Raw genomic sequence first — 13,415 nt, forward strand, 5'->3', positions numbered from 1 at the left:
ATATTTTAAATAGAGCGCGTACTTTATATTTTCGTTCCATTCTGAGTATGAAGCGATCTAAAGAGTAAACTATATTTATTCATCTACCTCTTCTAATACCACTTTTCTTCTGTTCACTGAAGTGTCATTTTTCAAGGCTCCAGAAGCTTCAGATTCTGGCGTCCCCTTAGAGTCACTAGAAGTAGAATTATTTGTCTCTTCCAAGCTCTTCTCTGATTGTGACTTTTTTGATTTCTTCAGTTTCTTGGGTTCTTCCCAGCCATATAGTGGCTGAAAACTCTCAATGACCCCACAGTCTTCAAACAAATTGGGGAACAACCAAAATGGCTTCGGGAAGGCGAACAAGGATATAACGTATATAATGAGTCTGATAATAGCGAGCACAAAGAATAAACCTAAGACACATAAGGCACCCATAGATAGATACCACACTCCAATTTTCATAAATGACGGCCACAAAGGAAATAATATTACAGTAAATACACCAGCAATAGTTAAAATACTGTATAGGAAAATGTATGGATTTGGCTTAGCATACGTCCAAACATAGTATGCATCAGGATCCAAATTTGCTTTTTGGACAGGTTTTAATGTAGGTTTCAGTTTATTAGGTTTCCATCCTTTAACCTTTTTCACGTCAGCGTAATGAAGCTTTTCGACAGGAATAACTAATTGATTCTGAATCAAAAGAATGAATAATTTTGCAACTTCTGGTTGACTAGTTAATGGCACCAAACCATTCTTGGGGTTCTGCTGCTTCTTTTTGTAATCATCACTCAACAATGCCCTCTCTAATCTTTTAAATCTAAAGAAATCCACATCATCAGCGTTATTTAACAAACCGGTTCTATGTTTGAGAGATTTGTTGTCCCTTAGATAATTGGCTATATTTAAAGCCACTGGGGACCTTTGGTTTGTTGTAGTTATCTGCTGCTGTCTGTCTGACATCTTGATGAAATAAGATAGAGATCCAATAACGTGCTAGCCATCGAAGAAATGTCTATGTGGTCTGATTTCCGATATTAAAATTTCAATGAACTATACACAGGTTCATATTACTATATATTATTTGACGTAAGGTGGACTACTTTTCAACTAATTATTCTTTTTTCTTACTAACTTTTAAGGGAATGCTTCCTATCTTAAAGTGTGTTGATGATGACCTTGAATGTGCAGATAAATGTCTAGAAGCACCAGGACTTCCATCTGAAGCTAGAGAGGTGGCCAGCGACGGCGGATGATTTCGACCGAAAGCGTTTGGAGAAAAGCTCTTAGCCAATAGTGGTCTCTGGCTTATGAAGTGAGCACTCTTTGCCTTAGGGATGGACAAGATTATATTTGAATCTTTCTCCTTCGAAGCATTGTTGCTATAGGTAGGAGCCAAGTCTGGAGCTACATCATCATCTTCATCAATTGCCTCTTCGTAAGAAGGTACCTTATTCAGGAGAGGTAAACTTGGAGTTCTGGGTCTCGCATCCCGATCAACTGGCTTCAATTTAGTGACATCCAAATTAAAATAACCTGAAATATTTGGCGTCGAAGGATTTGAACCTGTTGGGGAAGACGGATTGCTGGGACTTCTAAAATCCCCGTACATTTGAGGCAGCGACATATCATAAACTTTATCTAAGTAATGCTGGTTGTAGACAGGCGGAGCGTCATCGTCTCTGTCCATATCGTTTACCTCAAATTCCTCAATTTCTTCTTCTGGACTTTGCGGAATTGAATTGCTTTCTCTCTTATCTTTTTTAAACAAGACATCCTCCTTCGAACTATCTGGAATAAAATATCCATTATGAGGCTCAACCTCATAATGCTTTCCAATGACGTGCCCTGCATTTGCACTCAAGTATATACATACGGGAAGGTTTGCTCTAACTTCACTTATATGTCCTTCTTTGTTCTTTAATTGTATTGCAATTCTCAATCTATGTCTAACTTGCAAAATGTTATCTTTGAGATCACAAGATTGAGTAATTTCAGAAAGACGCTCTGGTACCTTAAAAAATGTTTTGACATGCCATTCATCTACAGATTCTGGCTCCAGGAATGGCATGTTCTGTTTTCCCACTTGTTCAAATTCGGAAAGTACGCCTTCATTATACGCCAAGCGATAATTCTGCACTATTGATCCAGTCAAGCCTTTGAGCGTCAATCCTTTAGCTATAGGAACGATTAATATATTAATAGGAACTGTTGCTCCAATGGGAAGCCCTTTTTTTGGGATAGACACATTATACTGAAGCTTCCCTGCCCAAGAATTATTCACATCGATGCTATCGGTTAAATTCAAGTTTCTTGGGTGCAATGTTCTTACGATTCTTATATGCTTTGACTTTTGAATTGCCTTTTCAAAACGACCCCTTTCTATAGTGCATGTCACCTTATATAGTAACTGGCTACATTTCAAGCCTTCTACCGTCTCAGGTATGTTTGCAGGTAGATATATCTTGAAAGGTAAATTATAGTTTCCTTTAGGTAATAAATATGAGTGAAGGGGCGATGATTTCTGGCCCTTAAAAGGAGTTCCATCAATTCCACTCTTGGGAAGCCTTATCAAAGAGCTCGATATGCCATCCAACGAAGGTTGAGATTTAGTTCTCAGATAAGATGGTCTCTCACTTGCTGGAGAACTTGCTTCTTTGGATTTCTTTAGAGAACCTAGCTTTTGATATTTAATGTATTTATCGCCATAATCACCGAATTTTATGCATCCGTCGGGAGAAGTCAACAAATTACTCCAGGTCACTTTCAAAGCACATAGTCTTTCGACAACCAGGTTCACTATGTATCCGTTAGATCTTTGAACGAACTCAATGTTGAACTCAGATATCAAATTGAGTTTAATTCGTCTCACATGCATATCTTCATTTATAGAGAGTTTTACAGAGCCTTCAAATGGAATAGAATCACATTCTGATTCATTACCCTTAATAAGAATCAAGTCTTTGTGGTTTGATTTAAGCTTAACATCAAAAAAAGCAAGGTTAGAACTATGGTTCCTGACCATTTTGGTGACCTTTGCGTTGTATCGTTCGGGCCCCTATGATATCTAAGCTATTTAGGCAGCCGTCACTTGATTTAAAAAAGATGAAAATATTGCTATAATCTTGAGCATCGCAAGGTTGACAGCCAAACTTTTCGGCAACATGCACACATCGCTACTAATTTGAAACGCAAGGAAAGTATTTCCAAGCCGCAAGGCTGTACACGCAGCAATAAAAAAGGTTGAAAATTCGAGGCAGTCGAATTAGAGTCACTTAATTGTTATGCTTCTTTCTAGTCAAAACGTAGTTAAGGGAGCTGAAGATGCCAAAATGGTTTGTGAAACGGTAAGTATTGTTCATATGCTAGCCTATTCTAATGTAATCTGCAGCAATACAGGCGGATATGCTCGGAGAAACATCGTGTACTCTGCATATGCAGGATGCGTTTTACGATGTGTACATATTTACATCGGAAAGTGGCTGCAACTGAAGTAAGGAAAGAACGAAATTCAGCAGCACTAGTAAAATCCCGCCTGCTTCACAACAATATTTTCAGTTAAAGCGTTAACCTTTACCCTTTCTTTCTGTAGTTCACTTCTAGCCTGCTCCTTTATCGATCATTTTTTTCATATTTCTTTTTTGAGCAGACTAAAAATGATAGCTTTTGGAAATTTTTATGCTTTCTTACTAAAAATTCAAAATCAACATAAATGCAGAAGAAATAAGTTTTAAAGGAAAAAAAATCCATAATATATATTTAAGTTCTATTTTATTTAAAAGACATCGTTGGTGGTAATATTAGTCAGATTTATCATCTGGGGAGCCAGGGTAGTCCAGTAAAGCTACTCGACCAACGAGCAATGCTAACGTCTCAAGCACCTCTGAAGGATCTGTCAAGTGGGCAGTTGCGATTGTTTTCTTTGAGGCTGGGCCAACTACTACTGGGTATACGCCGTAGGATCCATAAGCATTCTTTGGGACATTTTTAAGATCCCATTCAGCCTCTATAACTTTTAGAGACTTGAACATATCCTCATCAGTCAAATCATCACCAAGACATAGCATGAAGTCAGGAAGCTTTTCCAAGGGCACATCCTTTTTGTGCTTTTTAATGGATGATGGATCCTGCTTTTCCCCATGATTAGTCAATGCTAATCTTTTTACAATCTCACCCTTATTAACAAATCTTGGTCTTACTTCGATATTTGCCTTTCCGTTCATGACTTCGACATCATACTTATTCGCAACGGTTTCATTCAAGGCCTTCATACACATTTCTGCTTGATAACGCCCCAACTCTGGGTCAGCTCTGCGATAATGCCACGTTAAGGCAACCTTCTTTTTCTCTATGTTAGAGCCAGGAGTCCTCTCAGTGAAATTTCTAAAAACCTTTTCCACTTCGATTTGCCAAGACATGTCAAAAGATGCTGCTAAGTTAATCCACTCTTTGCTTCCAATATCTCTCATGAAACATCCATGCTCAGCGGATAAACCGATATTCATCGACCCTAGCCATTTCTCTAAAAATTCCAGGTCTCTACCCGAAATCACCCAGACCTGATTTTTAGGATCTGAAGACAAAGCTTTTAGAATCTGTATTAATTTTGAAGATGGTATGGCCGCAGCAGGGTCCTTAACTATAGGAGTCAATGTACCATCATAATCAAATAGAAATAGCCTTCTTTTGGAATTTTTATAATTTTTGAGAAGCAAGGGTTTATTTAAGGCTGGAGTATGATTCAGTTGATGAGTTTTAATAACATGTTCAATTAAATGGGACAAAAATTTAGAAGTCCAAGTTTGAACAGTATTTGAAGTCACTTGTTTATAAAGTCTATCTTCTAGCATTTTCTTTTTACCAGCAGACATTAAAAAACTGTCATTAATCGTTTTCGCAATTCCAACTGAATCCCACGGGTTGACTAATATAGCATCTTTCAACACAGATGCAGTGCCAGTAAACTCAGAAAGAATCAAAGGTGAGTGATTTTCTTTTTGGCAAATAACGAATTCCAATGATGTGGTACTCATACCATCCCTAACTGCTGTGACCAAAGCCATATCAGCCACTCTAAGTAGCGCCAAGTACTCATCCTTGTTGATTCTCATCTGAAAATGGACCACTGGAGTGTAGTTTAAATTACCAAATTCGCTGTTTATATGGTTTACTAGTTCAGTTACTTGTTTTTCAACTTGGGCTGAATGGGAGTAACCAGGACTCAGGACTTGAATCAAAACAACTTTGTCCCTCCACTCAGGGTACATCTCTAAAAACATCCCGTATGCTTCTAATTTTTGTACCACTCCTCTCACCGCATCAAGCCTATCTCTGCCTACGATAATCTTTTTGTCCGCATATATCTCTTTCAACGTCTGTACTTTTTCTTCTATTCCTAAAGAAGATGAAAAAGCATCATGTTCTATCTTTTTTGTATCTATTCCAATTGGTAATGTTTCCACAGACATGGTAAAACCATATATAGATACGGTGTCCGACGTAACTTCACAACCTAGCAATCTTGAGCAACATGATAAGAAATGTCTTTGAAAAGAATGCGACTGAAACGCTATTTTATCTGCACCTAACATTCCATCAAGTAATTGGCTCCGTTTCGATAAGCATCTAAAATATTCAGAGGATGGAAACGGCACATGCATATATAAACCAATATAAGCATCGGGAAACTCCATTCTTAATAATTGTGGTAATAATAACAAATAGTAGTCGTGGATCCATATTATGTCACCAGGTTTGTAAATAGACTTTATGACATTAAAGTAGCTTTCATTGAACTTAACGTAGTCACGCCATGCCATTGCTTCCAGTTTGCCATCTGAGGGTTGTCCCTGAATGTAATGAAATAGTGGCCATAATACATTCTCAGCGTAATTTCTCCATCTTTGTTGATTCCTCTTCAACAACCAGATTGGATGTATTCTGTCAGATTTATTGACTTTTCTTATCTTTGACTCTATCTCCTTTTTGTCATGCTCGATCAAATACAACGGATCATCTTGTATGTTATCGCTGCTGGTAGATGTATAACTAGTCTTGTTCACAACATTTCCAGTCCAAGCTATCAAATGGGTCTCCCAATCGGTTCTTTGATCCAAAAAGTATTGCGATGAGTACAAAGCGGAATTCCCTGTCAAGTGGTCTAAATCCCAAAATTCCTTTCCTTCGCTGTCAACCCTCTTGCAAATTTGAGTTGGTAACTGCGTCATCACATTCAAAATGCGACCCGACATCTTTAGAGAGCCATCTTGAAAATCCTTAGGTGACACTGTTTTGTAGTCTGATGGATAGGTCAACACCTGGTCGAAATCTTCTTTGGAATCCATCTCCAATAACTTAAATTGCTAATAAAAGAGTTTGTCTGGCATTATCAAAATTACGAATTTGCCGGGACTGAAATATCGCAATTTTAAAGGCATGGGGAGGTGCGCAATCAAACGGAAAATGGAATTTTGATTATCTGAATCTACGTTAAAATCTACTTCTAAGAACAACATGACAATTTTTCAATTTCTTGCCAGTATATATAATAAATCCTTAACCCATTACCATAAAAATATTACATTATATACTTCCAAAAATAGAATACAATTCGACTTCCAATTACGTTTGAAAGAAGATCATTTCTAAACTAGTGTAGCCACGATGTCATCTCCGGTTCAGGGAATCTTAAAATTAAGCTTGAGTTTCAGAAGTATTTGCAGCTTCAGATGACTTCTTGTATTCTTCGAAAGCAGTTAAAGCATCCTCGAAATGGTTATTGAATAAATCATCGTCCTCCAATAAAGCTAAAATTTCTTGGTTATCCAAATCTAACATCATTCCAGTAATCTTACCAGCAGCTTCAGGTTCTTGAGCCTTACCTGTAGCAACAATCTTAAGATAAAGTTCTTCTCCCAAGATTCTCTTTTGTTGATCAACCGGGGCGCTAGCTATGATTGCTGCTAAGTCCCTTTGTTGACGACCCTTACCTTGGTTACGGTTAGGATAATAACCCCTTTGCTGACGGTTAGGTCCATTAGCAAATTCGTTATAAACTGGTGGAATACCGTAAACTGGTACAGGTTGACCATTTGGACCTGGTCTCGGCCATTGCCCTTGTGGGGGTGGGATTTGACCTCTAGGCATCATCATCTGAGGACTAGGGCCTGGGAATGGGCCATTGCCCCTTCCATTTGGTGGAAAGAAGCCTTGCTGTTGGCCATAGAACATAGGTGGAAATAATTGACCCGGGAGAGCACCTGTAGCAGCAGCACTTTGCATTCTCATTTGATTACGAGCTTGGATTTGCTGCTCCAATTGAGAACGTCTAACATCCTTACGTTGAGCCAAAGCAACGTATAATGGCTTTCCGAGAACCATACGTTGGTTCATTTCAGTGATAGCCTTAGTTGCTTCCTCAGGAGACGAGAAACAGACGAAACCAAATCCCTTAGACTTACCAGTTTCATCAACCATTACCCTGGCAGAAGTAATCGAACCAAATGGTTTAAATTCTTCTTCCAACTTCTCAGAATCAATAGTATCGTCTAAATTTTTAACGAATAAGTTTACGCCTTGATATTTAGATAATTTTTCTAATCTGGTGTTTTCGTATTGCTTCTTCAATTCCTCTAATCTTTCCCTCTTCTTTTGAGCTCTACCAACGTAAATACTTTGGCCGTTGATATCTTTATCATTCAATTCTTCAACAGCCTTGACTGCAGATTCATGGTTCTCAAAATTGACAAAACCGAAACCTTTAGAATTCCCTTCAGCATCTTTCTCCAAGTATATAGAGGTGATTTTACCGTAAGGAGAGAATAAATTCTCGAAGTCTTCCTCTGAATAATCCAAATCAATGTTCTTAACGTAAATGTTTGTGAAGTTAGCTTTCATTTCTTCGAACTTTGATTCACGATCCTTCTTGGAAATATGTTTGCCGACATAGACTTCACGATCATTCAACAACATTCCATTGACATTCTCAATAGCAGCCAGAGCAGCTTCAGGGCTTTCGTAGTGAACGAAACCGAAGCATTTAGACATTCCCATGTCATCTGTGGCAACTTTACAGGATAAAATCTTTCCGAAAGCTGAAAAGGTGTCATGTAACGCCTTGTTATCAATAGCCGGATGCAAGTTCTTGATGAATATATTGGCATCACCGTTCTTTCTCATGGATGGATCTCTTTGAGACCACATGATACGACATGGACGACCATCAATTGGAGTGTAATTCAATTCCTCAATTGCTTTCTCTCCATCCTCAAGCTTATTATAATTTACGTAAGCATATCCCAAAGATTTCTTCGAAACAGCATCACGACAAACTCTAATTGACGAAACCTGACCGATTGGCGAAAAGATTTCGAACAAGATAGCTTCATTAACTGATGGAGCTAATTCTCCAACGTACAAAGATGCCGAAGAGTCAGAGAGCTGAGCACTCTCTGACTGCTCATCTTGCTCACCTGAAGCTGCACTTGGAGCTGGCTCTTCAACTGGAGCTGAGTCAAGGTTAAGCTTTTCCAAAGATTCCTGAACTTGGTTGGCATCGGTGGCGGACATATTGGAAGTTTTTTTTTTTTTTATATGATTTATTAAAAAATAAAAAAGTTGGTAAAGTAGGTTTATAAAGGCACTAGTCGTACTTTTAAACACCTAAAATATCTAACTCTAAAACGTTGTAAATAAATTGAGATGTAGGGTCGAAAATTTTTGCAAAAAAAAATTTATTTTGTGGTTTGGCGTTCCTTACACAAAAAATGCGAAGCCCAGAAGTTACCCGACCCAGAGGGGGGACCATAGTATATATCAAAAATAAAACATATATAAAAGTTTATAAAAGATTTATATGCAACAGAAGAGAATATATTGTAGTACACTGAATTGCTGAATCATGTTTGCTTTTCAAGACTTCTTGGCGTCTTTTTGTTGTCCCTTGATCCTAATATACATTTCATTGATTTTACGACTGGGCACTTTAGCAGGCCAGTACAAGCTTGCATATGACCATAAGTGCTTCTTGAGCCTCTCAGAGTTGTTTTCTGCCTTCACAGTTTGCAGGATGTAGTCACCAATATCAAGCAATTCCTTTCTAAGAGTCGTGGCCCACTCGTGTTTATCTAAGCCTTTATTACCCTTATGTAGCTTCATCAAAGATTTGGAGACAGGCTTCAATGTTGACTTGCATTGAGATTCGTCCATACTTTCATATTCGAGATCATTCTCTGACTTTAAGCCTCCATCTAACGAGTGAGAGGCTGCACTGTCAACTTTAGGAGAAGCGTGAGAGGTCGGGACTGGGGAATTGTGCTTCTTATTACCGTTGTTAAGTCCATTCTTGACCTTAGATCTTTTCGTAAGCTCTGGGGACAGTGTTTTTGTCAGCTTCTTTGCCTTGACACCAGGAGTTGGCGTATCTGTCTTGATCTTTTTTGTTCTCTTTTTTGGTGCTTTTGCTTCGGTTCCAACATGAGACAGTATTGAGTTATCATCTCCTTTCAATAAACTAAATAGATAATCGACTCTTCTACCAAGATGGACAGAACCAGGTACCTTTTTTGATGCCTTATCCTCCTTAGACTCCTTACCAGTGCTTTCTAAAAACAACTTGTTTTGTAATCCTAGAAGCGGGTCGTCCCTAATTTGAATCCAAGAGCCATACCCGAATTTGAAAATACCTACTAAAAGCATAGCATCGTCCTTGTCATTCCATTCACAACTCCAATCTTTGACAGGTTTGGGTTGTTTTGGAAGAACAAAAGAAGTGGGTTTCAGCTTGGGAATCAACGACTCCAATAATTTCATATCTTGTGGCCTTGCTAAAACCAATTCAGCATTTATGTTTTTAACACCATGATATTCAAATAATACAGCTCTCTTTTCCTTCTTTTTAGCAACCCAAAGAGCCATTGGGCTCGAACCATCATCCCGTACAACACTTTTGTCTTTCAGTTGCATCGCCTTTCTCTCCAATTCAGCCAAAACTTTCGATCTTCTCGCGTCTTCCTCTTTCACTAAGTGCCTGGAAGTGCTAATTATTTCATTGTACGCGTGCTTGATCAAGACAGGATTCTTATTACTTATACTTCCATCTTCGACGAGCTGCTCCCACTTTCCGGAGAGATCTCCTAGCCTTAAAATGGACCTGTATATTCCCCTGATCTCTTTTTCAGATAATTGATGGTCACTGGTAACTTTTTTCTTGGACTTGGGTTTCGGATCCTCCTCAATATCATCATCAGACAAATCCTCCGTTGATGTTTCTTTCTTTTTTGACGCCGCATTTCGTCTAGAGTACATGGCTATTTGTTCTTTCAAGAAGTCTTCATCTGCTTTTTTCTTCTCTTCGTCCTTCAATTTAGCAAGTTCTTCCTGAGGGATAATATCGTCCCACTCGACGTCAGCCTTATAGTCAGTAACCTCAAACTGCTTCAAAAACTCTTCAGATCCTAAGTTTGATTCTCCTAAATCTGGTGTTGTTACATGATCTTCCGCATGATTTAAAACTTCATCCAAATTCAAGTCCTCTAACTTCTGTTGATTATCATTTGGTTTAAACATGTTTCCAGCACCAAACTTCAAAATCTGAGTTAATTCATTAGCCGAGGGCTCTACTTTAGTTCGCTTATTCGGATCAGTTATTCCCAATGATATGATAGCGTATTCTAATATCATCTTCTTCCTAGCCCTTTCTAAAATCTGCTCCTCAACTGTATCCTTACTCACAAATCTGTAAACAGACACATGATTTTTTTGGCCGATTCTATGGGCTCTAGCCATAGCTTGAAGATCAGCTTGTGGGTTCCAATCCGAATCGAATATAATAACAGTATCAGCAGTCATCAAATTGATACCGAGTCCACCAGCTCTGGTTGATAATAAGAATACGAAATCCTTTGAGTCAGGTGCATTGAAGTGGTCAATAGATATTCTTCTTTGAGCAGATGGAACTCCACCATCTAATCTTTGAAATGGCAACCCTTTAATTGACAAATAATCTCCCAAAATGTCTAACATACGAACCATTTGAGAAAATATCAAAACTCGATGACCTTCTTTTTTCAATCTAGTCAATAACTGTTCCAACAATACCATTTTTCCTGATGACATTATAAGACCTTTTAAAATAGTATCTCTCGTTTTAGAGCCAGCTTTGGTTAAAAATTTATCTTCAGCCCCATCAAACAAGTATGGATGGTTCGATGCCTTTTTAAGTTCACTCATAACATTCAACAATGAGATCTGAGAGCCCTTATTTCCGGCATTCAACGCTGTATAGTTCTTTGTTATAATATTTCTATAATACTCTGTCTGTACTTCTGAGAGTTCAACTCTTAAAATCCGTTCTGTTTTTGACGGAAGAGATTTTTCAACATCTTTTTTAAGCCTCCTCAAAATAACTGGTTGAATTTTCTTTTGAAGGTCTTTGATATATTGCTCCTGTTGATCATCAGGGGTTTCAAAGTCGATTTCTTGTTCTATGCTAAACTTTCCTGGCATTAAAAAGTTACATAACGCAGCCAACTCCTTAATGTTGTTTTGTAATGGTGTACCAGTGATTAAAAGTCTATTAGAAACTTTGAACAGCTTCAACGAATCATATAAGGATGATTCTGCATTTTTCAATCTATGTGCCTCATCAACTGCCAAAAACTGCCACTTTATAGAACCTAATTCTGCTCGATCTTTTAAAATATATTCATATGTCGTCAAAAGTACATTGAATTTCGGCTTATTATTATTATTGTAAAGTTCATAGTCTCTGATAGTTCTCCTTGCTTCTGTATTTCCCAAATAGTAAACGCAATTGACATCAGGCGCCCATCTTTCAAAGGTCTCTTGCCACGCCGGTACAGTTGACAACGGAACCACAACTAGGTGGGGGCCATTTTGTCTCCTAGCATAGATTAACCACGAGAGAAATGAGACCGTTTGAACAGTTTTACCTAGACCCATTTCATCTGCAAGAATACCGTTCTCATTCCTCGACCACAAAAAGGCCATCCAATTCAACCCTGTTAATTGAAAATCCCTTAATTCACCATTTTTTATGAATATGGGTTGCTTGACCAATTTCTCGAATCGAGGTCTTTGCGATAAAGGATAATTTGCCGACAAGTTAGGAAGGATTTTAGAATTTAGCCTCTGTTGATACTTAGCGACCTGCTCCGGTGCCATCTTAGCTATTTCTTCCGCATTTTCCCAAGAGCACTCATCGTAGTATAGCCTTTTCCATTTGCAAAAATACTGCAATTGACTCTGTCCGTCTACTTCAACTCTGTCGCTATCAACAATTCTTTCAACTTGTGTATACTCTTCTTGCTCATCTCGCCGCCTTTCACGCTCTATAGCCATCGCTTCTATATCTTCTTTTGTCGTCAATGGATCATTTCTAATTTCCTGATCAGCATTAATAAATTGTTTAATGTAGTTCTCAACTTTTCTAAAACCTTTTACGTTCTTCAAGTTTGACCACATCTCCCACGTATTATGCAAATGAGAAGCATTTGTCCATTTAATCTTGAAAAGGTAATCCCACTTTGGTTCGTTTGTGAGCTCTGAGTTTTCTTCATTAAGCTTATGATCTAAAACAACATCTATAGCCCTTTCATTTTCAGGCTCAACAGAATCGTAATAATAATAGTCCTCTGCGTCTATGTCACCTTCGCTTTCAAGTAAATCTTCGTCGTCCTGATCGTCTACAGCATAATTTATTTGTCTATTATTTCTAGCGGAGAAACGAACTTCTGCAGGGGTTCCGTTCAAGCTCTTCGCCTTATTAGAATTTTTAAGGGTGGCTTTCGGCTTCTTTTGATTAGACTTTCTCTTTTTCGAACTCACGTTATAATCATCGTCATCGTAGTCGTCCATAAAATCTTCAGTTCCATCGTCCAAATCATTACCATCTTCATACTCATATTGTTGTTCCATTTTTACTTTTCTATTTGAAGAATATTCATCATCATTGTCACTTAGATCACTTTCAGCAAGTGACATTTCATTTCTTCCTCTGTTGGACCTCCGTAAGCCATAGAGCTCTGGATGGAGACTAGCTTCTTCGGGAAGATCTTGTTTCACCATCAGTTTCATTGAAGTGTTTTTGGGCAATCTCTAATAATAAAAAGTATTTGACGTAGTAATCAGCTGAAAAACCTATCCCAATGCTACCAGCTTTTTTCAGGCCGAAGATAGTTAATTAATCAACAGTTATCCCAACAGCTGATAACACGAACACGTAAAAGTAAGGATCTAGTGAATATCTTTTTGCAGTGAAAAAGAAAAGAAAAATGCTTCGTTGGAATGTACACCAGCCTTTAAGTCAACTTATGTGTTCCACTTCAAATATAAAGACTCCTCTGTCGAATATATTATCAGTTGAAAGGAAATTCTTTAAACCGTATTTTTTTTAAAAAATGAAATTGCGG

General features: G+C 38.0%; 5 protein-coding genes across 5 annotated transcripts; all 5 read right to left on the bottom strand.

Moving 5' to 3' along the window:
- Positions 1-75: 75 nt before the first annotated feature.
- On the bottom strand, positions 76-948 carry SEC62 (Sec63 complex subunit; the record flags this gene model as incomplete). Its single annotated transcript, XM_062956488.1, has 1 exon — positions 76-948. One exon carries the CDS (start codon positions 946-948, stop codon positions 76-78), a length of 873 nt encoding a protein of 290 aa, XP_062807469.1.
- Positions 949-1,099: 151 nt separating this feature from the next.
- Positions 1,100-3,010, bottom strand: PRCAT00000634001 (uncharacterized protein; the record flags this gene model as incomplete). Its single annotated transcript, XM_062956499.1, has 1 exon — positions 1,100-3,010. The coding sequence occupies one exon, from the start codon at positions 3,008-3,010 to the stop codon at positions 1,100-1,102; it is 1,911 nt and encodes a 636-aa protein (XP_062807470.1).
- Positions 3,011-3,785: 775 nt separating this feature from the next.
- TPS2 (trehalose-phosphatase) lies at positions 3,786-6,329 on the bottom strand (the record flags this gene model as incomplete). Its single annotated transcript, XM_062956510.1, has 1 exon — positions 3,786-6,329. One exon carries the CDS (start codon positions 6,327-6,329, stop codon positions 3,786-3,788), a length of 2,544 nt encoding a protein of 847 aa, XP_062807471.1.
- A 349-nt stretch (positions 6,330-6,678) lies between these two features.
- On the bottom strand, positions 6,679-8,553 carry PRCAT00000636001 (polyadenylate-binding protein; the record flags this gene model as incomplete). The annotated part of the gene is made up of 1 exon (XM_062956521.1): positions 6,679-8,553. One exon carries the CDS (start codon positions 8,551-8,553, stop codon positions 6,679-6,681), a length of 1,875 nt encoding a protein of 624 aa, XP_062807472.1.
- A 342-nt stretch (positions 8,554-8,895) lies between these two features.
- Positions 8,896-13,080, bottom strand: PRCAT00000637001 (chromatin-remodeling ATPase; the record flags this gene model as incomplete). The annotated part of the gene is made up of 1 exon (XM_062956532.1): positions 8,896-13,080. One exon carries the CDS (start codon positions 13,078-13,080, stop codon positions 8,896-8,898), a length of 4,185 nt encoding a protein of 1,394 aa, XP_062807473.1.
- Positions 13,081-13,415: the final 335 nt, after the last annotated feature.

This window comes from Priceomyces carsonii, assembly GCF_900007245.1.
Source record: "Priceomyces carsonii strain CBS4050 genome assembly, scaffold: Debaryomyces_carsonii_scaffold_1, whole genome shotgun sequence".
NCBI lineage: Eukaryota > Fungi > Ascomycota > Pichiomycetes > Serinales > Debaryomycetaceae > Priceomyces > Priceomyces carsonii.